General features: G+C 43.3%; 1 protein-coding gene across 1 annotated transcript in view; it reads right to left on the bottom strand.

Annotated features, from left to right (window-relative positions):
- The window catches only part of DOCK2 (dedicator of cytokinesis 2), a 460175-nt gene that overhangs the window by 416552 nt on the left and 16367 nt on the right, over nt 1–27256 (bottom strand). The window contains exons 2-8 of the mRNA XM_070357390.1: nt 24230–24313; nt 13081–13121; nt 11863–11918; nt 11309–11405; nt 8681–8829; nt 2848–2983; nt 711–865 (exon numbers count right to left, since the gene is read on the bottom strand). Of these exons, the coding sequence (XP_070213491.1) occupies nt 711–865; nt 2848–2983; nt 8681–8829; nt 11309–11405; nt 11863–11918; nt 13081–13121; nt 24230–24313 (718 nt within the window). The remainder of the gene's footprint in view (nt 1–710; nt 866–2847; nt 2984–8680; nt 8830–11308; nt 11406–11862; nt 11919–13080; nt 13122–24229; nt 24314–27256) is intronic.

Raw genomic sequence — 27256 nt, 5'->3', positions numbered from 1 at the left:
GAGTTCTGGGTCACAAAGAGTCAGACATGACAGCGTTGAAGAACAACACATATATATGGAATGTAGAAAAATGGTACTGATGAACTTATTTGTGGAGTAGGAATAGAGACGCAGATGCAGGAACAGAGACGCAGATGCAGGAACAGAGACGCAGATGCAGGAACAGAGACGCAGATGCAGAGAATGGACAGAGCAGGGGAAGGAGAGGATGGGACATACTGAGATGGTACCACTGACATATAAACACTAACGTGTGTAAAACAGATAGCTAATGGGAAGTGGCTGCATAGCACAGGAACTTAGCTCAGTGCCCTGTGATGACCTGGAGAGGTGGGATTGGTGGGACAGGTGGGAGGGAGGGGTATATGTACACATACAGCAGATACACAATATATCTGCTGATACAGCAGAAGCTAATACAGCACTGTAAAGCAATTATACTTCAATTAAAAATAAAAATACACTTTTTTTTTTTTTAAAAACCCTACTATGTAACCATAACTCTACTTTTAGAAAAAATGCCATGGTAAGTAATATTTCCACCTGACTCCTACATCCTAAAAAAAGTTATGTCCACATTCTCAGTTAGGCTGTTTTTCTACTGGCTGGGAATTTCTCCACAAGTAACGGTGGAAGGAAAAGATGCTCGGAGCTCTGCCAACCCCCACCTCCCAAATGCATAGAAGTCAGGCAATACCGAACATACTTACCTTATGACCATTTGCTTGTTGGGGTCATAGAGAGACATGAAGAGCTCAGCATCTTCCCCAATTCTGCACACAAAGTTTCTCACAAAGACATAGAGGCTATGGGTAGGGGATGAGGAAATCCGGGAATACATTCCATAATCAGGCTGATCTTTTGACTGAGAGGTGGGAGGGAAAAGAGAGGAAAAGAGAAAATTAGCCCCGCACCACTTCGGACAATGGAAAGGTGGCCCAGGATATTGAGAACTATGTAGGTTTTGAGCCTAAAGATTTCAACATTATGTTCAGGCCTGCCACCAAAAGCATCTTTTGTCTGAGTCAAGTCACTCTGACTGTCTTGATCTTGATCTTGGGGAATATCGCAAACAATCTAGCCTTTCTCATAAAATTTAGTGTCATAAAAAGCACAAACTATATAAAAGAAAAAAGTGCTTAAACAGACTTTATCAAAACTAAATATTTCGCTCATTGAAAGATACATTTCTCCCAGGTAAGCACTGGGAGAAAATATATTTGCAAAACATACATCTGATAAAAAATTTTCATCTGGAATATACAAAGAATTCCTACAACTCAATGATAAGAAAACCAACCCAATGAAAATGGGCAAGGTATTTGAACAAACACTTCACAAAAAAAGATACAAATGGTAAAGGCCAGTAAGCACATGAAAATTACTAACCATTCAGGGACATTCAAAACAGCAGTTAGGTACCCCTACACAACCACTAGACTGACTGAAGTTAAAAGACTGACAATATCAAGTGTTAAGAATGCAGAGAAGCTGGCACTCATGTGTTGCTGATGGGAACCCAAGACTGTGCAGCCCTTTTGGGAAATACTATGGCAGTACCTTAAGAGCTTAAACATACTCTTATCATACAGTCCAACAACTATTACCCAAAAAGAATAAAAACATTTGCCCACACAAAACTTTGTATGTAAATGTTCATAGCGTTATTAGTTATAATAGCCCTGAATTAGAAGCAACCCATATATTTAACAACTGATATATGATATATACCCTTGGTCAATGGTATAGCAACTGAGCAATGAAAAGGAAAAAACACTAATATGCACAACAACATTAACCTCAAAAGCATCATGCTGAATAAAAGAAGTCAAACACCAAAACCATATGATTCCCTTCATATTAAATTCTAGAAAAGACAGTATAGTCATGAAGAGGGTTGCTCAAGACTTGGGGTTGGAGAGGGGGGTTGAACTGCAAAGAAACTCAAAGAAACTTTTAAGATGTTGGAACTATTCTATACCTTGATTGTGGTAGAGTTTGTCCAACACTATATATTAATAAGATTCACTAATTGCAATTTTAAATGAATTAATTTTATTGTATGAAAATTACATCTCAGTAAAGTAAAAATAAAATTTCTTTCAAATAATGCACAGTGGTAAAATACTTAAAAAAATATAAATCAGATTAGGTTAACCTTGTAAAGATTATGTTTCCTTGGAATCTTCTGTTGGCTTCCTACCACAGTTGGAATGACATCTTATTCTTCCCCATGACTCTTAGGTCCTGTGAGAGCCAACTCCTGCTACCTGCCTCTCCAAAGTATTGCCTAAACTCTTTCACTGCTCTTTAGCCCCCATCCATACTGGCCTTTCTACTCCTTGAAGATTCAGAGCTCAGTCCTACCTCAGGGCCTTTGCACATGCCAACCTCCCCCACCACCGCACTGAACATCTTATCCCCAAATCTTCCTAGGCCTGTTGCCTTCACATTATACAAGTGTCATCTCAGATGTCCCTCCTGGGAGAGGTCTTTCCTGATGGTACCTTTAAAAATAGCTCCTGATTCACTCTGTTTCACATAACCCTAATTGATTGCCTTTTAGAAATTCATCCCCATCTGGAATTATTTACTCAATTACTTTTTTTTTTACATTTCTTCTTTTTTCCTCTCTGGAATAGAAAATCCTGGCATTAAACCTCTCATGGGCTGAATCAAGATCCGAGTATAAACCACAATAAAATGCATGTTGTTACTGATCAACTCAGGTCATAGGGCAGATGTCCCTTTGAATAATGTACAGTCTGGTTAATTAGATTATTTTAAGCTTATGGTGTGCTAAAACCTGCTTCCTTTGGCCAACAAAGTCTGTTTCACAAAGCTCACCATCTCTTCTTTAATACGCTCTGTGATTTTATCAGTCGCTTCTTCATGTGCATGGAACAAGCTGATGACACTGGTATTATCAGGGTCCAGGATATTTCCATCTTCATCTCTGACAATCAGATCAAGCTCAAGGATTCTGAAAAGCAAGAATGTGAGACAAGGATAAATCAAGGGAGACGGAAGCCTACAGAACACTGGTGAGAAGTTTCTACCAGAAAGTTCACATGATCTCTGAGAGTCATAGGCTCCCTTAGAACAGCTCTACACAGATAGCTTTGCACACAGATGGGAGGCACAGTGATATAGATCAGCCTTTCTGGGAGGTATTGTAGCAGTGTGTATTAAAAAAAATTTAATGCATATTTCCTGTGGTACTGAACCCAGAGAAACAACCACACTTGAACAAGGATGCGTGTGTATCAGCAAAGTATTAAAAAATACTAAAATTAACTTAGTTAACTAGTTAACACTAAAATGTCTGTCAAAAGAGAAAATGGCTAATCTGTAATGGAATTCGTAATGAAATTCCATGTAGTAGGGCTTTAAAAATATGACACAGTTTTGATATGTGTCTTTCTTTCTTTGGCTGACCCAGGTCTTAGCACACGGGATCTTTGGTTTTCACTTTGGTATGTGGGATATTTGTTTTTATTTTTTAGTTCCAGCATTAGTTGCAACATGTGGGATCTAGTTCCCTGAGCGGGAATCGAATCTGGGATCCCTACCTCGGGAGTGCGGAGTCTTAGCCACTGGACCACCAGAGGAGTCCCTAGTTTTGATATGTTTAACTATATATATTAGTGGGGGGGAATCAAGCTTGAAAAGATGCATACAGAGCGTATTTAGTGAAAAAACAAAGCAAGCCAGGTGTGTTACGTGGGTGCATGTGCAGAGACAGATATGGACACGTGTACTAACACTACCAACATGTGTATCCGTGAGGAGAGGCAGGGCCCTGGGACTAGGACAGGTGGAGGGGTCAAGGGAGAATTTTGCCTTATCTCTATGTGTTTAATGCTTATATAATAGAACATAATGCAGTATGATATATGATACATAATGCAGGGAAGGTATTCATGTACCGTTTATTAATAATATTTTGAAAATAATTGTTGGGGGTGGGAATCTCAGATATATCTTTGTTATCCATGGCTTGCTCTTTAACTCTGTGACTTCAGGGTCACAAGATTTTCCCCTGTTTGGTATTGATTTGTTTCAACTGCAGCTGCCATTCTGATTGGCATCAATGGTACTAATAACAGCAAAATACTCACACAGCACTTGCAATAAGCTGTACATTAAATTGCTCACACATATTAAGGCCTTTAACTTTAATATTAAGGCCTCCCTATGAGGGAGGTACTGTTAACACCTCCGTTTTACAGATGAAGAAAAGACTGAGTATAATTTCTTCATGTCACATAGCTAGTAAAAAGTAATGTGGCGTATTTGTCTACACTCTATTTTCAGTGCAACCCCCTCCAGTGTTCTTGCCTGGAGAATCCCAGGGATGGGGGAGCCTGGTGGGCTGCCGTCTATGGGGTCACACAGAGTCAGACACAACTGACGTGACTTAGCAGCAGCAGCAGCAGCATTAAATTTACTCATAAAAAATTCTAAAACGTACAATTTTTCCTTTTTAACAAAGTATAATAAAACATAAAAACCCCAACACAGAACACTTAACACTTACAATTCAAAATCAAATTAGCAGAACATTAAATATTTACAAAACTGTATCTTTAAAATACATCCAATTTTGTAGAACTGACATAAAAGAATGGCTCAAAAATGTATCTTTATGGTATACGTTCTAGTTAACAGGCTCTTAGAAGCAGTACTGGGTTGGGGGACGGGCTTTATGTGTGCAGAGGTCCTAACTTAAAGCTGCCTTTGCACTTGATGTTGACATGGAGGTACTCCGTTGTCCATAAAGAGGGGGAGGTGGGCTGATGGAGACTCTGAGAGCAACAGCAGTGGTCCTGCTTAGGAATCACTATCGAGTACCAGATTGGGAATGGCAGCGTTTTCACATCTTATTTAAGAACTGGATTGAAAGGCACATCTCTCCTCTCATCCAAATGCAAACAGGAGGGAGCCAAAGCTCACTCGTTTGTCCACATTCATTAGGAAATTAACTTCCAACTAGATGTGACTCAATATTGCACAGCCGTGCTACTGAGCGGGCGATGCTAAAGGTGAATAAATGCATTCGACTGATGCTGAGCAGAGGCTCCCAAGACCTGGCAGAAGATGGACCATAGCCAACACATAACTCAATGCCAAGATCTCTATAGCTCCTTTTTCTTCAAAATTTACCAAAGTGGATTCGACTCTAAAAATGTATGAATAAAACAAAATTCTCCCAGGTCCAGCTATCCTGGGGTTTGAAGGATTCATCTGAGGATTCCTCATTCCTTAGATACCAAAGAGCTTGTCCATCATCAGTTTCATCTGAAACCTGGAAGCTTTAGTCATCAAGGGGCAGGATTGAACCAGGGTCAGGAGAGGCTGCTTCCTGCTGGGATGTCAGACCATTCACTTTGGAGAACAGAGCATTTTGACAGTTTTTCCTTAGGAGGTAAGCCCCGTAGCTCTCTTCTGCTCCAGAAAGTGATCAAATGAACCCAGGACAGAAAAGCGTAGGGGAGGAAACCCTTACTGTACGCTTTTTTCAAAAAATTAATATTATTTTAAGGTAAAGAAAAGAGAAATGGCTTTTTCTGTGGCTCCCCATCATTCTCTGGACAAATCTGAATTTTTTTCTACCTGGCATTCAGACCCTGAGGTTCCAGCCACAGTCATGCTCATCTCTCAGCTCCTCTAAGCTTTTCTCTCTCTCTCTCTGATCTCTTCACCTAATAATTCCTGCCAGTCTTGTTCGATGCAGAGCAGGTGTCACCCCTGCCCTGCCCCCCGCCCCGTCACTTCTCTTCCTCTTCTCAGGAAATGCATGACTTCCTACACACGTGTCTGTTTACTTCCTCTTTCTAACCGGCATGGTTCTCCAGGAGGCAGTGGAAGACAGAGGTTAAGTGCTAGAATTCTGGAGCCAAGTCACCTGGTTCAAATTCCAGTGCCTCCTGGTCAAAATGACCTAATCGACCTGTGAGTCTCCGTTTTCTCATCTAATAGATAGAAATAATAACAGCAACTGCCTCATAGAGGGGTCATAAGACTTGGCTGAGTTAAGGCATGAAAAGTACTCTAAAGTGTACCTGGCAGATACTAGGCACTCAGAAATTTACAATTCGTTCCCTTTGCTTGCCTTTTGTTGCTGCTACAGAGAGAGGCTGTATTTTGTAAATGCTGTGTCCTGAGTGCCTATGAGGTGTTCAATAGAAGTCTGATGGCTGAATGAAAGAACAGAATCTCTGAGGGCAGAAACAGGCTGATTCTGACCAGTCCTCCAAGATTCAGAGTCCTGCTCCCCTGACTCTCACAGCCTGAGCTGATGGTGCTCATGCTATTCCTGACACTTGGACCAGAAATATGGCCTTTTGGCTTTCAGAAAGGTATCCATCCCATTTCAGAGCTCTAAGCCCCTGAGACACCAGACCTGCATTCATTTAAAGTGCCCAGATCTCTGTCTCTCTTCTGGCTGAAGTCGTCACGGAAGCGAAGCAAAAAGCAAAGAGCCTCTCAGCTCAGGGCCTCGGCCTCCGAGGGTGTCTCTCACTTCCCCAAAGACAACTGACTGAAACAGAAAGCCCAGTGCTGGTCCGGGGATTCTGCAGAGGGAAGCTGATCAAGGGAGGACCCTGTCTCTCCCTTCACCACCATTCACCTGCTGAGTGCACATCCTGGGCCCAGCACATCAAAATGGATCTGCCTGAGAGGAGCTCTCAGCACAGCCCTGAAGACCACTGAGGAGGTAGTTACTCTTCTCGGTACAAGGGCCCACAGAAGCGCCTAACCCAGCAGGGATGGGTAGGGGGAAGACCTAGGACGGCTTTCTGAGAGTGGCGACCATTTTCTCCCATCCTTGTCAGAAGCCCCCATGAGGAGACATCCAAAGTCACAGATGCCATCGTTACAAAGCAGCAAAACTTGCTCCATTCCCACATCCCAGCTGTGACCATGCTCATCTAAAGACGACACTGTCCCAGTGGCGCCAACAGCTGCAGAGCACCCTTCCTGTCGCTTTGGGATGGTGAGCGTGGTGAGCAGGTTTGGGCTCGCTTGCCAGCTGCCAGCAGGGTAACCAGCAGAGGGACTGTGCTCCTGGGATGGGAACAGCTGTAAGTTGAACCCACTGACTATCTTTGGATCATCTTCCTAGTGCATGTGACAAAGGTAAGGAAGTCTGACTGCTAGGAAAAAAACATTTTTTATTCCCACTGAATAGACTCTTTCTACTTCCTCCTCAGGCCATATGTTCCAGTCTTCAGACCCACTTTGCAGTCTTCTGAACACGCTATGTTCTCTCATGCACTCCCACCCTCCCTTTATTTAAAGCCTACTTAATACTTCTTTATCTTTCAAAATTTAGGTCTGATTACCTCCTTTAGGAAGCCTTCCTTGATTTCCTTCTCCAAATTGAATTAAGAAGACTCTTGCTGCCTCAGCCATAAAAGTTACCACAATACATATCAATATTTTGCTTGTTGCTCACTCTCAACTGGACTGCCGTACTCTTAGTGTATGGGAACTTTTATTTCTGTGGCCTCAAAAAATCTAGCAGGAAATCAGGCCAAGTATAGGTGCTCAATGGGCTTCCCTGGTAGCTCCAAAGGTAAAGAACGTGCCCACAAGGCAGGAGACCCAGGTTGGATCCCTGGATCAGGAAGATCCCCTGGAGAAGTGAATGCAGCCCACTTCATGTTCTTGCCTGGAGAATTCCATGGACAGAGGAGCCTGGTGGGCTACAGTTCATGGGGTCGCAAAGATTCGGATACTACTGAGCAACTAACACTTATAAGTGCTCAACACGTGTTTGTTTTTGAAGAACAGAAACTAAAGAAATAGGGAGGATGTCTGGAGAGCATTCACTTAACCAGGAGGGAGGGGAAGCCTTACAATCCTCAAATGCTATCCAAGCAGGATAATGGTGAGGTCCAGAGGCCCTGCAGACAAACTGCCTGGGTCTAAATTCTGGTTCTGCCTTGAGAATTGATTTTGGACACGTTATTAACTTCTTTAAGTGTCTCTCAGCTTCTTCATTTGAAAAAATGAGGATACTAAAACTGCCTGCCTCATAGAGTTGTTATAAGAATTAAATAGACAATGAATGTGAAACCCTTAGTTTAAGACTGGTGCACAATAAGCTTGGATTAGGGGTTAGTTATAACCACTACCATTATTAGTGCATTGACCTACATCAAAAAAATTCTAAGACCTCCTCAACTTCACAGCATTCAGACTAACCAATTTCTGCTTCTTCCACTTTGAGGAAATGCTTTTGTAACTGTGCATTTGCGTTAGCCAATGGCATGTGCCTTAGATAATTTAGGACGGGGGAAGGGACATAAAGTCTTACACTGGGATTGAAGAGGGGGCAGTTGTAAATGCAGGAATAAAATGACAACTAAGCCAAAACCAACCAGCATGACTGTACTCCCCAGCTCCTTGGAAGTAGGTTAACTGAGTGTCCTAAATCTCTAGCCTGCTAATAACCACTGCATAAGCAAGCATCTCTCCGCTTGTGTTTCCCCGGGTCCCACAGGGGTGATTACAAAGGCACACAAGCATGGGCCCCTTGGTAGCAGCTTCTCCCAAATAGAAAGTGGCAAATTCATCACTAAAAGTGAAACCTAGTTTCTCAGAGGGTGAGAGGGAAGAAGGCCTGTGGGGGTGGGGAAAAAAGCCTTTTTTTGGAGGAAAGAGAGGTTACTTGTTGCCATAGTCAATTTTGGATGTGACTTTCTGCTTCAGTTCCTTTAGCTCGTCCTTGGGCAAAGTTCCTGAGAGGAGCTGGGACCGCCACTCCATCAAGTCGTACATCATGGACTGCACCTGGAGAAAACGCTCCTTCTTGCTGGCCTAGGAGAAAAAACAGGAAACAATCCACAGTCACCTGCACCCAAGATCTTGGGCATCTCTTTGGCAAACTGAGCCAAAGTTGAGCCTGCATGTTCATGGGCCATGGCTTGAGTGCCTGCCTGGCCCCACCCAGCTGTGAAGGGATTGGGTGGTGGTCTTTGTCATTGACATGTTTCCTTCCCTGGGGCCACAGGGGTCTCTCAAAAGCAAAAGTAGCAATCCTAATCACTTCCTGGTTTTAAAAAAAAAGAAAGGGTTACTTCTGACTCTTATCCAAAAAGATACATGTTGAGCAGGAATGGCAGGAACATCTGCTGCAATACAGGTCTCAGAGGCCAGGCCCTTTAAGGCTAAGAACCAGGGCCACTTCTCTGTTAGAACAGGCCTATTTCTAGGGCAGTGTTCCCCCAAGTGTGACACATGCACAGCCATGGGACATAAGATGGTTCTTGGTGTTACAAAGACACAAGGTCACATATTAAGGATTAAAATAGTGATTCTCCTCTACTCTCCTCCCATCTGTCTGTTTAGGGGATGAGAAAGTTGTAGTTTCTTAGCAATATGTCTAGAACCCCTCTCTCATACTTGTTAATTCGTTTTTTTCAATGAAAGAAGAGAGAAATTCTTGGGCTCAGAGCTTTTAACAGGTACCATAGGAAACACTTAATAACATTGTTTTGTTTTCATTTACTTGAATAATACACATGACTATATATATAGTCTCTCTCCATATGTGTGTATATATACATATGGCTTCCTTGGTGGCTCAGACAGTAAAGAATCTGTCTGCAATACAGGAGACCCAAGTTCAATCCTTGGGTCAGGAAGATTCCCCTGGTGAAGGGAATGGCTACTTACTCCAATATTCTTGCTTGGAGAATTCCATGGACAGAGGAGTCTGGCGGGCTACAGTCCATGAGATCGTAAAAAGCTGGACACGACATAACAACTAAACTATTGTCATATATATGTATGTGTATATATATATGTAAGAGTAGTACTTTCCTGAGTTTCATGAGTTGTTCTAGGACTCAAGGAACCTGAGGCTAGGTTGGAGAGAGTGTCATGGGAGTCTCCGAATTTGCACCAAGTTGGGCTCAGAGGTTAAAGCGTCTGCCTGCAATGCGGGAGACGCGGGTTCGAACCTGGGTCGGGAAGATCCCCTGGGGAAGGAAATGGCAACCGACTCCAGTATTCTTGCCTGGAGAATCCCATAGAGGGAGGAGCTTGGTGGGCTGTAGTCCATGGGGTCGCAGAGTTGGACACAACTGAGCGACTTAACTTTGGACAGAAATGTAAGCCGCCTGAGGACCTGGCTCTTGCAGCTGGCGTCTGAAGTGAGGGCGAAGGCGGAAGTCGCTCAGTCACACAGAATCGAGCCCTCACACCTGGGTGGCCAGTGTCAGAACTAAAGTGAATGGTCTTATAGGGCATCCGGTTGGTGTAGGAGAGTTGGAGAATTGTTGGAATGAGACAGCATGTTGTAAAATTCCTTGTGTAAGTCATTTAAATTTACTGAAAAGGAAGACAATCTAGCTATTAAGTAAATACTTAATGTGCAGTATGCAGATATGACAAGAATCGTGGAAGTATAAGAATCACTTTAGTAGGGTAAAGGGCATGATGAACTTGCCATTCAAAGATTTCTTAAAGAAAATGTCAAGTTTCCATGGTGCATGTGTCAAAGGTGGTGGAGATAAATAATACATCACTTTAGCTTTAAATCTGCTGTTTGCCCCATAAACTTTACTAACAACTTTTGGGAAACCTATAGAAGGTAACTGAAAGTGCCCGTTACCATCCACTGTGAAAGAGCCATATAGGAGTCAACACTCATAACCATAAAAGATGAGCATACAAACAGCACAGAGCACCAGTGAGCGTACAGGATGCTGTGACAAATGTGCACGAAGCCTTGGCTGACACTGTGACTCTCAGCTTAATGGTTTTCTTAGCTATCCACTCTCATTAGGAGTTTTAGAAACATCAAAGGAGGATTCAAAATTAGATTTACTTCAATACAGGGAAAACCATGCAAAATACACTCTTAATTTTTCCAGGGTCAAGTTCTCTCATAGATCTGATGACAATAGTCACTAGTTAATTGATACATGAGAACAGTATTTTTCAAGGTGTTATCAGCAGACCACCAAATCAAAATCCCTAAGTTTATTAAAATGCAGAGCCCCACTGAAGGAAGCTTTACTTTCAATAGCATTCAAGGTGATACTTAAGCACATTCAAGTTTGATAACTTTTTCATTAGTTTAAAAAAAACCCAGAAGGATCACCTCAGATGCCCACTTACTGTGACTCTGCCACTAACTCACTGTGTGGCTCTGAGAGTCACCTAACTTCTCTGGGCTTTGATGACCTCATACTGTTTGTTACACTCCATCAAGGCTACATTCCAAATCTGAACCAAGCCAAAAACTGGAAGCAGCTTCCATCCCAGGGTTGAGCAGGGTTTCGAGTCTCACCACGTAGAGCTGTTTCCAGATGCTGCCCCATTCCCAAAGTGTCGTTGTCACTTCTTGTGCCAGAGGAATTTCTGCAGGAATAATGTTCTCGATATTTCTATTTAAAGTGGGAGAGAAAATGGTGTGAAATTGAGACCCAGGTGCTAATAAGATAAAATGCTGGCAAATTTGCATTAAGCTGCAGCTGCTGAGAGGGGCCTTGCTGGCAGGAGACTAAACCACTTCTAATAGCCACACCAATTACATTATGCAAATGCAAGGGGCTTCCTTTTTCTCTGTCCTCCTGCATTGAGGTGGGCCCTTCAAGCTCATTATTCAGGATTAATCTACATTAATTCAGTTCAAAGGCAGCTGCCAGTGAAAAGTTTGATTCGCCAAATGTACTAATACCCCCTCAGAATCAGATGCGAACACGAATCAGTTTGCACTGGAGACAAACACAGGCACGAAGAAGACAGAACCTTTACATCTGCCAAGTCAGGTTTTCAAAGCACATAGGATGCAGAAATCCACGAGCCACCGCAGAGTCAAGTCTGGGGAAAGAGGGCAAATACCTTTTTTTCTCCACTGTCACTTCTTTGATGTAGATAAAGGATTTTGGAAAAATGCCCTGTGGGGATGAGATAAGATAAGATGAGATTGGATGACTTGTCCCTATAGAAAAAACTGACCCCAGTTCTTCATGATTTTTCCAAAAGCTACTAACTGGTAAAAACCTCCAACTTCAAAGGAATAATTTCAGTTCGACAGAACAAGTGGTGGGTGTTAAATTCACTCATTTAGGCCTAATTCCTCTCCCCTTCTTCAGCCGTTGTTCAGGATCCCACAATAGCCCCCTAGATTCCAAAGAATGCTCTAACCTCACTGCGATCACTCACACTATCAGATGGGCAAGGCAGGAGCGCTTGAGAGGTTCACTCTAAGGGAAGGGTCTCTGCCTTTCCCCTCTCCTGCCCAATTTTGGGAAAGCAGCCACCCTGTACTGTCAGAGAAGGTCAGGTCCTGAAGCAACAATGTCCCTGGTTAGCATGTGGGCTGCTTTGATTTGAGATCTCTTTCTTTTTTTTTTTTTTTTTTTGAGATCTCTTTCTTTCTGGATTTATTTGATTGTTCTCTAGAGAGCAGAGAGGGACCATGCCTTCCAATACAGCATGTCAGGGAGGAAGGAAGGAGCATCTATTATTTCCTTTCTCCATAAGCTTGGCTCAATCGACAAGAGAAGCTGAGCAATTACTTGGACATTCCTTCATCAGTTTAGCCAACGTGAACACTGGGGACACGAGGTAACTGCTAGGTACCGTGAGATGTCAGGAGATGAGCAAAGCACGTGCATCTCCCATGGAGATGGTGGTGTGGTGTGGGGCTAGGGCAGAGGAACTCCCTGAGGGCTGAGACTGGACCTGTCCCTCCTGAGTCATGTTGGAAACACAGGTGAGGAAAGGACGAATGCCCCAAGCTAGCTAAAGAAAGACTAAAGCCAGCTAAAGAAGATAAATTTCAAATAAAAAACACATGATTCAATGGGACTGGAGAAATCATATATGGCTGGCATATTAGGAAAATTTTCAGGGAGAAGAGAGCTCTGGAAGTTGGCCTTAAAGAAGGAGTGAAGGGGGAACGGATCAAGCTACAGCAAAGAAAACACTGGACACAAGGAGAGAGGAGTGAAATCAGTCTGCAGACGCGTACCAGCGGGAAGTAATCGCCCAGGGGACTGGCAGGGTCACGCACAGACAGCAATACTGCCCCAAATAAAACAAAATCATCCTCACCTGTAACATTTTGTGCTTTACAAGGTATCCCCTATACCAGTCTGCAAAGAGAAAACAAAGAAACAGGTCTTTCATCTATTCTTACAAGTCCCTTGCTGGGGTTTATTGTTGTTGCTGTTTGTTTTTCACCAGCAAAGAGATTGCAAAGTGTTTTAGACCTCAGGTCTAGATCAAAGCCCTAGGATTCAACTCATTCTATTGAATGAGTTGCCAACATCTCCAAAAGTGACCAAAAATACAGGGATTTCACATAAAAATGCAAATGTAATCCTTTAAAAGAAAAACAAAAACAAAACAGGAGGCCAGTGCTCCCCGATGGCTGCAGTTGGCTACTGGTGAGGGGCAGCTGTTCTCATCTGACAAAAGGAGGCATCTCCAACTCACCAGCCTCTACCCAGCCCCTCTCTTCTTTCCATCACCTCGTGCATCCTTCCTGTGTCCATACGCATGTTTTCAACCTCTGCCTTAGGAACACAGAAAGGCTGAGAATGTCTGAGGAGTTTGGCAAACATTCTGAAATAATGCCCACAGTTTTAACAGCAGCAAATTGTGTCTAACACGTGATCTGCAGAAGTTAGTCATTACAAAACAGATAGGTTCAGGGATGCGTGAAAGGACAGGAGTTTTAAAAGATTCTTCCCTTTGAAGGAATATCAAGAATGATTCAATTAACAGAAATCCAAATTATATACACAGTCCTCAGACAGAATGAGCCTTGGAATAGCAAGTATTGATGACTATAATGAGTCTACTCGCCTTTGAAATGATTCAAGCACAGCCAAGTAGTGGCATTTGTTACCTCTGTAAATAAAAAGTGTCTGCCGGGAGGCTCATTAGCAAATCCTCATTACTGGGCTGACAGATTGCTGTCGAAATATGTTCTCAACAGACATAAGTGTGAGCCCCAAAACAAACATTTAAAATGCAAAGTCACCCCTCACAGTCCTAAGCCAGCTAAAGAAAGTTCTAAAGCAACAGGGGCCCAAAGTGGTTCCCATTTTAAGAGACAAAAAGGTAGAGGAGGGAGAGAGAATGGAAGGAATGGACATTGGAGAGAAAGAATCTCAGGTTTGGAATGAAGTATCATTCTAAATGGGCTTCCACAGTGGCTCAGTGGTAAAGAATCCACCTGTAAAGCAGGAGACACGGGTTGGAACCCTAGATTGAGAAGATCTCCTAGAGAAGGGCATGACAACCCACTCCAATATTCTTGCCTAGAGAATTCCGGGACAGAGGAGCCTGGGAGGCTACAGTCCATTGTGGTGCAAAGAGCTGGACATGACTGAAGCAACTGAGTGTGCACACACGCACGCACACACATACACACATGCCACACACACACCATTCTAAGTATCCTTCATATATGAAGCCTTCTAATCTTCACAGCAACCCTATAAGGTGGGAAATGCAATGGTCCCATTTTACATAAGAGTGGCCCACCTGAGGCATAGAGAAGTTAAGTAACTAGCCCAGTCACAGCTAATAAGTAGCCATCACACTGTGCTTCTTGTCTAGTGGAGGAAGGAGCATGGTGGACGCCTAATACTACCACCCTCCCAACATCTGAATCCCCAAAACTACATCCCCATTAAGTACTTCCCGTGGTGGAACACCGTCTGCTTCATAAAGAACCAGATTCTAGTTTTACACTCTAATCATTTCCCCATAAATACTGGTAATAATTAACTGTTAAAATTAGTGCTTATATTAATAGTGCTTGCTGTGTGCCAAGAATTCTGGTGAAGCTTTTTGTTTTGTTTTTTCACATTATAGATTGATTCTATAAAGTAGGTACTATTATTGCCTCAACTCTGCAAATGAAAATAGAGAGGCACAAAGAGATGAAGAACTTGCTTATGGTCACACAGCTAGTGAGTGATGCAACAAATGATTTAAATCCAAGCATCCCACTGTGGAGATGACCCTCCATAGTTGTTCACTAGAACAGCCTCCTTTATTTGCAGTTTTTTCCCATTCAACCAACTTCTCTGTAGCATTACTATTGACTGCTGCTGCTGCTAAGTCGCTTCAGTCATGTCCGACTCTGTGCGACCCCATAGACGGCAGCCCACCAGGCTCCCCCGTCCCTGGGATTCTCCAGGCAAGAACACTGGAGTGGGTTGCCATTTCCCTCTCCAGTGCATGAAAGTGAAAAGTGAACGTGAAGTCGTTCAGTTGTGTCCGACTCTTCACAACCCCATGGACTGCAGCCCACCAGGCTCCCCCGTCCATGGGATTTTCCAGGCAAGAGTAGTGGAGTGGGGTGCCATCGCCTTCCCCGATTACTATTGACAGCAACCGTGTATTGATCGCTAAATGCACACAAAGCTGTACACTATGTGTTGTGTGTGTTTCCTCTCATTTAATTCTCATATCACACTGTGAGTTAAGCATGATTATTCCCATTCTGTAGCTGAAGAAACTGAGACTCAAATCAGTGGAGATGCTGGGCCAAATCACATGCCAGGGTTCAAGGGCAAGTCGTGTGGCTCCAAAGCGGTTCCGCTCCGTTGCCCCCCATGTGATGAGCACAAGCACAGATGGCGTTCTCTTAGACACACACAGTCGACGTTCTCCTGGCTGCAGTGGCTGCCAAGGCTACTAGACTCCCCGAGAAGATGGTCAAGGGACTGCCAGCTGCTCACATCGGCCTCTGCACAACCGGGCCACCCTCGGGGTCCCTGGACTTCCTCTTCTAGCACCACCACCCTCCCTCACCCTTGATAACCAGTGACTTGCCACCCCTTGTAGGAATCCTGATTCTCAGAACTTCAGCTTCTGATTCTCAGAACTTACCCTCAGCATCCACATTTGGACTCCCAGATTTAAGTTCAAGAAACACTGACTGCTCTATTCTGTACATGGCACTGGCCTAGGTGCCTTCAGAAATAAATCCCCAGTGATCTTTGATGAAACGGGCTTACCACCATCTCCACTTGCTACATGATGATGAAGCGTCAGCCTCATCAGATCTGTTCTTAGGACTTTTTCTGAGAGTCCCAACTCTGCTGAATCAGTGACCTCTGTGACCTCTGATGTATGGTCCCGAATCTGGTCACCAGTCAGCTATATCTGGGAGAAGGCAATGGCAACCCACTCCAGTACTCTTGCCTGGAAAATCCCATGGTCAGAGGAGCTTGGTGGGCTGCAGTCCATGGGGTCGCTAAGAGTCGGACACGACTGAGCGACTTCACTTTCACTTTTCACTTTGATGAATTGGAGAAAGAAATGGCAACCCACTCCAGTTCTTGCCTGGAGAATCCCAGGGACGGGGGAGCCTGGTGGGCTGCCATCTATGGGGTCGCACAGAGTCGGACACGACTGAAGCGACGTAGCAGCAGCAGCAGCAGCAGCCATATCTGGCTGTACTCCGAGACCTGACAGGACAGACAGCAATAGTTGACAGGCACAGCAAAATCCATGACGACAGGCACTCTGATCAAAACCAGGCTATGGGTAAGAGCACTGCCCATACCCCAGGCCTTATCCCCTGGCTTAATGCACCTTCAGTTAATAACAGGGAAGGCTTTTTTGTCTAACCCTACCCATGAGACAAGAACTTTTTAAAAGAAAACTCACAAACTACATCCTGGGAAAGATGAGAAAAGGGAGTTTCAGGTTTTTTTTGTTTTGTTTTGTTTTTTACCATTCTTATGGAAAATAATAAACTCTAACTGTCCTCCTTTCCCCAAGCCCAAATATCAAAATGAAATGTACCTAAATTCTCCAGTGACCCAGTGTTTGTGTGGTGAAGGGGAGAAGGAGGAGAGATTAAAAATATCCCAGCACATCAAAAAAGAATCCACATCCTATTTAATACAAATCCAGTCCTCTCTCTGCCATCTGACGGCAACATGATCTTTGGTCATGTTACTTAAACTTCATTATTTTCACCTGTCAAATGAGGGCACTAACACCTACCACTCTATGTGGTAGGTGTTAGTTGCAAAACTGTTTTTAAAACAGAATTATGAAGGTAAACACATCTGATAAAGGTACAACATCTTAGACTGGAAGAAAACATACCAATTTCAGGAGGAGCACTGCCTGAGGAATGGACAAAAAGACAAGAATGCAACAGGGAGGGTAAGCAGGGGATCTCAATGATCTAAAATGTTTATTTCTTTAAAACATATAGGAACTGAACACACAAAATGTTAACATTTCTTTATTTGTGTAGTGAGTGTCTCAGTGTATTTCACTTTTCAGTTTGATTGAAACATCTACTAACGTTAAGAAGAATATAACAGAAGCTACTATCCATCAGTGCTTAAGAGCGTGAGCTCTGACATGAAAGCCTGAATCTGAATGAAGATCTGCAACTTCTGAGTGATCTTTGACATGTTAGTGCATTTCTCTAAGCCTCAGTTTTCTTATTTGTAAAATGTGAGCAATAATAATGTCTGTCTCATAGGCGTAAATTAGATAAGAAATTCAGTTTGTACAGTGCCTTGCATATGGTGTTAAAAAATTAGTAAATGCCATTCTGTCTTTTAAAAATCCATAATCATCATCATCATCAATCAGAGAAACTTAGGCATATTTCCCGTTTTACTTTCAGAACCTACAGATTTTGAATATTGTTTGTTTGTTTTCAGTGACATTTCAACTTATTTCCATAACAACAAAGTAAATGACACATTCTTCAAATTCAACATAATGGAAGTTTATTGATGTTTTAGCCTCACCCACAATCGAAAGGGAAGAAAACTTATAAACTCCCCTCAATGGGACAGCCTTACTTCAGAAAACAGAGCCCCTTTTAACACCAACCTGTCTCTAGAGCAGACCCAAAGGAAGGACCATCTCCCTGCAAAGTGGCACTTTTGAAAATACCATCTTAAGTCCTTATAATGCCCCCTTCGTACCCTAAAAACAAAGGACCCGGATGGGTCAGGATCACTTTCAGTGGAGTTGTCTCAAGAGAAACTGCTGCATGGCTCTGGGCGCACCCCACTCTGTAGGTGGGAGATTCCAAACCCTTCATGCAGAGCTCTTTGCAGCTGAACCAAGGCCAAGCTGACACATGTGCCACCTTAGAAAGAAATATTTTTAAGTGAGAAGAGCAAATCTCAGAATAGTATGTACAGTGTAGTCCCATATTTTAAAAAACACTGACGTAAGAGCCAGGTCTTACCTTAAGGAGGTTAAGCTATGTCAACTTCCTCCTCATTCATCTCCCTTGTTCCATTTTACTAGTAAGTGAAATTCAAAAGTTCCTTGGAAACCCTGTCTAGACACCCCATTATCTTCACCACTAAGACTGAGCTCCCGTGGCCTGTGCAAGTGTGTGGATCAGGAAATGGAAGGGAACCTTCCCTGGTGTTCTGGAAAAGAAGAGTCAGGGGGCAAATAACTGAGTACGGAGAAGACGTTCCCTCTGAAGGGCTTATAAAGAGAGTCTAGGTGGCCCAGTGGTTGAGAACCTTCCTTCCAGTGCAGAGTATGAGGGTTTGATCCCTGTTCGAGTAGCTGGGATCCCACGCGCTGTGGGGCAAATAAGCCCACACGCTGCGACCACCGAGCTGCGCACCACAACATTTCCTCGGGCTGCAACCAACACCCGAAACAGCCAAAAACTAATGAAGTTAATTAACTTAATATTAAGTAATAAAATATTTTTTAAAACAAGAGTCTCAGTAAGCTGGGCTACCCCCAAGGAACATCCCCCGCCACAGTGTAAACAATCAGGAGGTAGAGGGTGTTTTTCAGAGGTGGCCGTTGCTGCCTTCCGGGTAGGTGCATGGTATGGCTCTTACCCCAAAACCAAATCCAAGCATAGGGGTGTCATCCAGAAGATTCATTCAGAGACAATGGGTGCATCTGGCTTCTTGTTCTCCAGCTCCATGGCTATTCATGCAGAGGACTGGCTGACCTTTGGGTTTGTTTGTTCAAAAAGACAAAAAATTGCAAAGAGACCACCCCAAATCCCTTCTACCCTCAGCCTTGTTTAAGCTGGGGAAGGGGAAGGAGGAGAGGAAAATTAAACTGGACATGGTATTGGAGTCTTATGAGATGTTGTTAAATATCAAGAAAGATGTCAACCAAATATAACTGAAGGAAGTGATGGGAGAAAAATAACACTCTGTATTTATGTTTATTCCCCCATGAGGAGTTCTGACTGCTCAGTAAACACTTACATGTGTTTTCCACATCTGAGAGCAGGACGTAGAATGTTTATGCTGCCTCTGGGTAGAAAAGGCAGCCTGAAAGATGTAATGTGGACAAAGAAATAAGCATTAGGATGTCTAAGGCTCAGCAATGGGTGCCCTTCTGAAATGTTTGAGTTTTTAATCACAAAAAAATATTATCTAAAAGGAAATACTAAAAATGTTAGTGTTCTAGTGAAAGGAAATTCATTCATGCCTAAGGTTTCAGCTCACATTTTCTTTCCTCCATTCATCTGACTGCATAAGTTCAGTACACAGGCGAAAAGGACATCAGAGGGCCAGCTTCAGGGTTCCTGGAGCCAAATTCCTAAGATACATATACACCTGCCAATCTCAGTTTAATTCTGTATAATGAGGGTTGGGGGGAGAGATGGAATCCAACACAAAGCACCTAGAAGCCAAGCATGGGGCTAGACAGCTTCTCCACTTTTCTTATTTTATCCTCATAGCAAATCCAGGAGCAAGGTGATGATACTCCATTTTGCAGGTTGAGAAAACTGAGGTCTACCTCCCTAAGATTACTCAGCTAGCAGATAAATGAAGCAGAGAATAACTTTTTGATTCAAAAGTCCATGCTTTCTCTATGTTTGCATCTCTATGCCTGCCCTGCAAGTAGGTTCATCTGTACCATTTTTCTAGACACAGCGAGGAAGGAGAGCGTGGGGTGAACTGGAAGAGTGGCACTGACATGTACACCCTACTGTGTGTGAAACAGACCGCTAGTGGGAAGCTGCTGCACAGCACAGGGGGCTCAGCTCAGTGCCCTGTGACGACCGAGAAGAGTGGGACTGCAGCGGGTGGGAGGGAGGTTCAGGAGTGAAGGGACAGCTGTAAATCTATGGCCGATTCACTTTGTTACACAGCAGAAACTAATGCAACATTGTAAAGCAACTGTACTTCAATTAAAAAAAATTAAAGTCCAAGGTGAAAAGACAGCCTTCAGAATGGGAGAAAATAATAGCAAATGAAGCAACTGACAAACAACTAATCTCAAAAATATACAAGCAACTCCTGCAGCTCAATTCCAGAAAAATAAACAACCCGATCAAAAAATGGGCCAAAGAACTAAATGGACATTTCTCCAAAGAAGACATACAGATGGCTAACAAACACATGAAAAGATGCTCAACATCACTCATTATCAGAGAAATGCAAATCAAAACCACAATGAGGTACCACTTCACGCCAGTCAGAATGGCTGTGATCCAAAAGTCTACAAGCAATAAATGCTGGAGAGGGTGTGGAGAAAAGGGAACCCTCTTACACTGTTGGTGGGAATGCAAACTAGTACAGCCACTATGGAGAACAGTGTGGAGATTCCTTAAAAAACCGGAAACAGAACTGCCATACGACCCAGCAATCCCACTGCTGGGCATACACACAGAGGAAACCAGAATTGAAAGAGACACGTGTACCCCAGTGTTCATCGCAGCACTGTTTATAATAGCCAGGACATGGAAGCACCCTAGATGTCCATCAGCAGATGAATGGATAAGAAAGCTGAGGTACAAATACACAATGGAGTACTACTCAGGCATTAAAAAGAATACATTTGAATCAGTTCTAATGAGATAGATGAAACTGGAGCCTATTATACAGAGTGAAGTAAGCCAGAAAGAAAAACACCAATACAATATACTAACGCATATATATGGAATTTAGAAAGATGGTAACGACAACCCTGTATGCGAGACAGCAAAAGAGACACAGATGTATAGAACAGTCTTTTGGACTCTGTGGGAGGGGGAGGGGGGAATGATTTGGGAGAATGGCATTAAAACATGTATAATATCATACAAGAAATGAATCGCCAGTCCAGGTTCGATGCAGGATACAGGACGCTTGGGGCTGGTGCACTGGGATGACCCAGAGGGATGGTATGGGGAGGGAGGTGGGAGGGGGGTTCAGGATGGGGAACACGTGTACACCCGTGGCAGATTCATGTTGATGTATGGCAAAACCAATACAATATTGTAAATTTAAAAAAAAAAATAATAATAATAAAAAAATACATGACAAATAAAAAAAAATAAAGTCCATACTTTTTCTACTTCTTTTCTTTTTTTTTGGAGGAGAAGGAGATTTAAAAATTACTGAAAAATACAAAATAAAAATATTCACATTTCTATCACCTAGAATGAATCATTGTGATATCTAGAGAAATACGCTTCGACTCTTCAAGATTATATTTATTCTATTCCATTCCCCTCTAAACTTCTCAATTTTATTAGTTTTTTTTTGTTGTTGGGGGCAGTTACATTTTACAGTTTTCTAACAATGACATTCTTTTTGACAGTCATAAATAGTATATCTTTTAATATTAATTTTTATTAATCAATTCACTTGGACTCAATGCTTGCCAGTATTTCCTCCTATGGCAGCTTTTCAATTTCTATATTTTAACATTTTGATTCCTCTCTCAATTGGCTGGATTTTATTTTTTGAGTAAGGTTTCTATAAGCGGGTTACATGGGCACACCCATATATTTTCTACTGACTCATTTTGACTAATTTTTGACTAACACTGTGGTTTTCACTTTTTTTATATATATTTGCAGAGAGGAACAGTTTTCAATTGGAATCAAAAGCAGAACTCCCCATTCTACAAAAAAAAGACAAGACCAGGCCTGATCTCCAAGCCCTTAGCCATCTAAGGCCCTCAGGGACTCTTGGGATCCTATAAATTCCAGTTTGAAAACTCCTTATGGGTATCAGTGCACTCATGCTAAATCCTAATCATTTTCATACCAATTCTCAGATATCTGGAATCAATCTAACAGACTTCCAAATACTGTATTTTCAAAGTATTCATGAACTGGCAATCATTTGTTAACTTAACATGCCCAGATCTTTCCAGAAAATTACTGTGGCTGCTTATTAAAAAGACACATTAAAATAAGGCTGATCAATCAAAGTTTTAATGAGAAACCAAAACCCAAAAGTTTAGGAACAAGGAGATTAATCCCCAAAACAAAGGTGGGTTGAGTCAGAAAGTGCAGCCTTTTTGACCATCAAGCTCCAGGCCAGGCAAAAGTAAAGAAACGCTCTGATTATGTGCAAACTGTGTGGTCAATTTACTGCCCTGAAGCACTTTCTCCAGGAAAACTACATGAACACAAGAGAAACACACTCATCTAAATTTCAAAATGTAGGATGTAGAAAACATTCTGAGGCTGTTTCCCTTCTTAGAAGGCAGGCAATGGAGGAAAGGGAGCTCGTCTTGACAGGAGTGGAGAGAACAGCCCCTGACTCGCGATGTGATGCTGGGTGAGTCATTTCTCTTCCCTGAGCCTTGCTCCCTCACCTGCAAAGCTAAGGTCTCTGCCTGTTTCTCAGGATTAGCACTCAGTAGCACAAAAGTGACACTGAGAGGAGTCAGTTTGCCTGCTGCCTTTACTTTTACTCCTTGCCCTTGGTAGATTAACTCAGAGTTTGCTCATCTGCCACTAAGCAGAAATGCATTTGTAAAACATAGGGTTGTGCTGTGGGAAAGGGGAAGGGTGTTTGTAATCAGATCTCCACCCATCTCCCCTAGTCCCACTCAATCTGCATGTAAAATGGAATCAGATTGGGAACTTTAGAGGCCTGAACACTGAAAAGTTCATAATATCTAAAATAACAATAGTACCAAAGAGTACCTGTTAGGAAGGTGAACAAAATTCTCATTTCCCCCACAATGACTCCTGTAAAGTTGCTTTGACATATCAAACTCTTTCTCCCTCCAAAAAAAGTTTTGTTTGTTTGCTTATTTTGGTTTGCATGTGTGTGTTTGTGTGTGCACATGCATGTGTGCAAGAGTACATGCACCCCTACACAAATATGCAGGGTTGCCTTGTTAATCACATACAGCTAATCTTTGGCTGAAGATGCTACCTATCCTACGGGTTGCTATGAGGAGTAACTAGCCTAACATGTAATGGGAATAGTACAGTTCACCTATGAGGTGAGAACCCACAGCTGGCCAGTTCTGTAGGCAGCCTCCTTTCCTCTGACCCTCTATTTTCACTTGAGGGGGCCTCGTTAACAGAAGCACACCTGCTTGGTGCCCATCCTTCACCCCCACCCCAGCATGGGACAGCCTAACCTAAGGGATTAGCTGGGAAACAGGGACGTAGCCGACTCTGCCCTTCCTTCTCTTTGCTCCGCCTGGACACAGGAAGGACACACGGTACACCCTCCACACAGCAGGATTATAGGCAGGCCCACGTGGTGGGGGGTCTGGGGAGATCCACCATGGTCCAGCTGGGCAGTGAGGACCAGGAGAGCCTGCCTGAATATAGCTATCATATTCGTAAGTTCATTCAACTCTCACACCTATGCCATGGTCTCTGTCAATCTTATCAGTGACACAGTTGATAAATTGATTTCTAACGGTCTGCCTCATGAGTCCAAGGCCATTAACCTTAGTGCAAAGTTTACAAAGTACCCACTACCACCAATAACACCACCATGATACTGTGGTTACAGCCCAACAGACACTTGGCTTCACGAGAGACAGCACTTCTGTGCGAAGAAAGAGATGCTACCTTGCCCAAGACAGGGCTCCCAGCTGGAAGAAGGGAGTGAACACTGCTCTCTGACCCAAAGCTGGGCACCACAGTCCTCCTGAATCAGGGTTATAATTTTCCAGACCTTTCAAAACCCTGATAATGCTGATTTCTTTATAATGGTGTTAAAACTAATAAAGAAGCGTATCCAGAAGGTGTCACAGTCCCCCAACAGCTCCATGGCGCAGCAAAAAGCACAACAAATGTCAAACCACACAGTCAGGACTTTGCTTCTCAGTATACATTCCTACAATAACAAAACACTGTCTTTAGTAAATTTGAAAGACTAATATCAGCAAAATGTATTTAAACAGACCACGCAGAATTGCAAGTTCCAAGAGAAGGCCGGAGCGGCTGGCTATGTCCTGGGGGTGTCCCAACACCTTTAGCCAAGCTCCTGGCTTCCCAGGATCACCTGGGCCAGTGACTCACCTCCACAGGTCTCCTGTATTCGTACCACATCACCAATCTGCAGGGAGAGTTGGGAGGTCCCGCTCCCTTGGAAGTTGTATATGGCTGTGAAATGAAAGAGAGGACCAGTGAGACCTCTGGATACCAAGAATCTCTGCACCTTCCTTTCTTGACTTTATCTGATGCCCATGAAGCCCTCATGGGCTGAACAAAACCAGCGTACAAACCACCTCTTGCCACAGGAATGCAGGCCCAGTCTGGCTCCCAAAGGCCTCTGCTCATTAGTCAAACACAGCCTCTCCCTTGCCAGGCTCTGCGTCCCAGCCTGGTGATAGGAATGGTGTTTATGTCATCTCCCGTGCTTGATTTTCCACGGTTCCATGCTCTGCCATCCCCTTGTTCCATTCTCACAGCAATCCTGTGAGGTGTAAACTGTGATCCCATTTTGCACATGAGGAAATGGAGGTGCTGAGAGGTTAAACAATTTGGCCAAAGTCATTAGGTTAAGAAGTGACAGGAAAATCAGTATCTAACATCTCTATTTTCAGCTGCTATCATGGGCTACTTGCTGCTCCCGTTACTCCATCCCTGGTGACAGCAGCCTAAAATACCAGTCTTTCCTCCACTCAAAGACCACCCAGTCCTCACTGTCTAAGAAAGCTGTATCTTTCTCCTACCCAGCTCTAGACAACCTGTGTTCCTCTATCTTAAAATGCCTGTTTCTTGGCCTTTCCCAAAGCTTATCTTTCAGACAAGTCGTTTTCTCCATGAGGCCCTCCTTGACTTCTCCAAGCCGCACTAACCACCCATCCTCATCTCCTAATAGTTGGTAGGATTCTTATGAGTACTTAACATTCAAGAGTGTACTCTGATTTCCCATTTACACTGCCAGTTTCTGGGGAGCAGCAGTTGGCTATGAAAATACCCAGAGTCCCCCCTGTGCTATCAGAGGCCTCTGCTAATCCCCGGGAATGTAAGATTACACTCTATCATTACAGTGCCTCGCCCTTGCTCAGCGTAACTTAAGTGAGGATCAGGCCACAACCTTAACGTAGAGATGAAGCTTGTTCAAGGAATACCCAACTTGGGAGGTCTTCAGGAAGCGAACACAGTGATATTTGATTTGACACATGAATCAACACACATGTGGTTTGATTTAAGGAAAGACCCTCAGGAGGATGGATGATTTGAACCTACAAGGTTGTCCTCATTCATACAGGCAGCAGGTATTCAGTGTCTACAGTATGCCAGTATGATCTTGCTCTTTTGGTGAAAACACAAATAAATATAAGGTTATAAAAAATGACACGTGATGGAAGAGACAAATACGGCCACCTGGTAGGTGACTTTCCAGGTGATACAGTTGGTAAAGAACCCACCTGCCAATGCAGGAGATGCAAGAATCACAGTTTCGATCCCTGGGTTGGGAAGATCCCCTGGAGTAGGAAATGGCAACCCATTCCAGTATTCTTGTCTGGAAAATTCCAGGGGTAGAGGAGCCTGGTGGGCTACAGTCCATGGAACCATGGGTTGCAAAGAGTTGGACACATCTGAGCACACCACACACACATGAAAGAGAATAACGGGGGGGGCATCAACTTTTCCTGGGATAGTGAAGGTTACTCCCTGAGCTGATTATAGATGGAGGAGTCAAACGAGTCAGCTATGGGGACAACGAGCGGAAGGGCATTTCAAGAAGAGGAAACGGTGTGTTCAAAGGCCCTGAGTGAGGAAGATACCTGGCACAGAGAGCATAAGGGAAACTGCCATGTGTGGAGTATGCTGAGAGAGGAGGGAGAGATGCAGACAGGCTGGAGAGGCAAGAATCGGGTCACGCAGGACTTCCTGAGGAGTTTAGGCTTTATTCCAAGACAACAGGAAACTGAATAGATTTTACTCAGCTACTTGATAATAGATTTATTCAGATACAGTTTGTCCACTTAAAGTATGTAACTCAAAGATTTACTCACAAGTTGTGAAACCATCACTAAGATTAATTTTAGAACATTCTCAACACCTCAAAAGGTTCCCCCAGCCACAAGTAGCCACTCATCTACTCTGTCTCTGTAGATTTGTCCATTCTAGACATTTCATATAATATATGGTCTTTTGCAACTGGCTGCTTCTGCTTAGCACAAGGTTTTAAAGATTCATCCATGTTATAGCAACTCTCATTACTTCATTCATTTTTGCTGCTGAATAATACCCCATTGTATAGAGACATCTGAGGATGGAAGGCTGAAAGGGAGTGATGTAATTCCATAACACCGACTATCACTCTGGCTTCCATGTAGAGAGTGGATAGAGAGAGGCAGAGTGGATGTGAGGAAGCCCATGAACAGACCCTTGCTTTGTCTTTCTAATCCCAGAGGTCTCTGGACCAAGGAGAGACAATGCTGTTGAGCCATGTGACAAAACAGAAGACCGACGGAACTGAATGAGGAGAATCCTGAGTCCTCTTGGCAGTCTTACCATTGACTCAGTCCATTCCCTCTCCCTTTGGCCCTCAGTCTCTCCTTACCTGTCAACAAATTGCATTCAAAAACTACCTCTTAGAGCCAAATCAGCAAAATACGGTGAGGCAGGGAACTGCAAGAACAGGTGCTTGCAATGAAAAATCTGGCAAAAATGGTCAGAACCAACTTTATCAGAACCCTGAAAAACAGTCAGGAGTTTACAGCAACCAGGCAAATGCTTACTCAAGAAAAAGGAAGCTGAAACCTGGTAATGTCTTGTAGCAATTTACCTTATCCTTATCCCATTCTCTTTTCCCCATCTTTTGTTGTGGCAGTCTTGAAGATGGTATTCTATGTTCATGGTGTGGATTCCCAAGGCTGGAGGGACCAGAGCAGACCTTGTCCCAAGAAATTGTAGTTGTTTATTTTGATCTGTCTGTAGGCTTCCTGAAGGACTAAAGCCTCGAGTTTGCCTTTATTTCCCTGATTTGGGACTATCCTAAGGCGGAGATTCAGATGACACCACCCTTATGGCAGAAAGTGAAGAGGAACTAAAGAGCCTCTTGATGAAAGTGAAAGAGGAGAGTGAAAA

The sequence above is a fragment of the Bos mutus genome, chromosome 20 (assembly GCF_027580195.1).
Source record: "Bos mutus isolate GX-2022 chromosome 20, NWIPB_WYAK_1.1, whole genome shotgun sequence".
NCBI lineage: Eukaryota > Metazoa > Chordata > Mammalia > Artiodactyla > Bovidae > Bos > Bos mutus.
The sequence above is the reverse complement of the archived record's forward strand: the minus strand, read 5'-3'. Positions and strand labels throughout refer to the sequence as shown.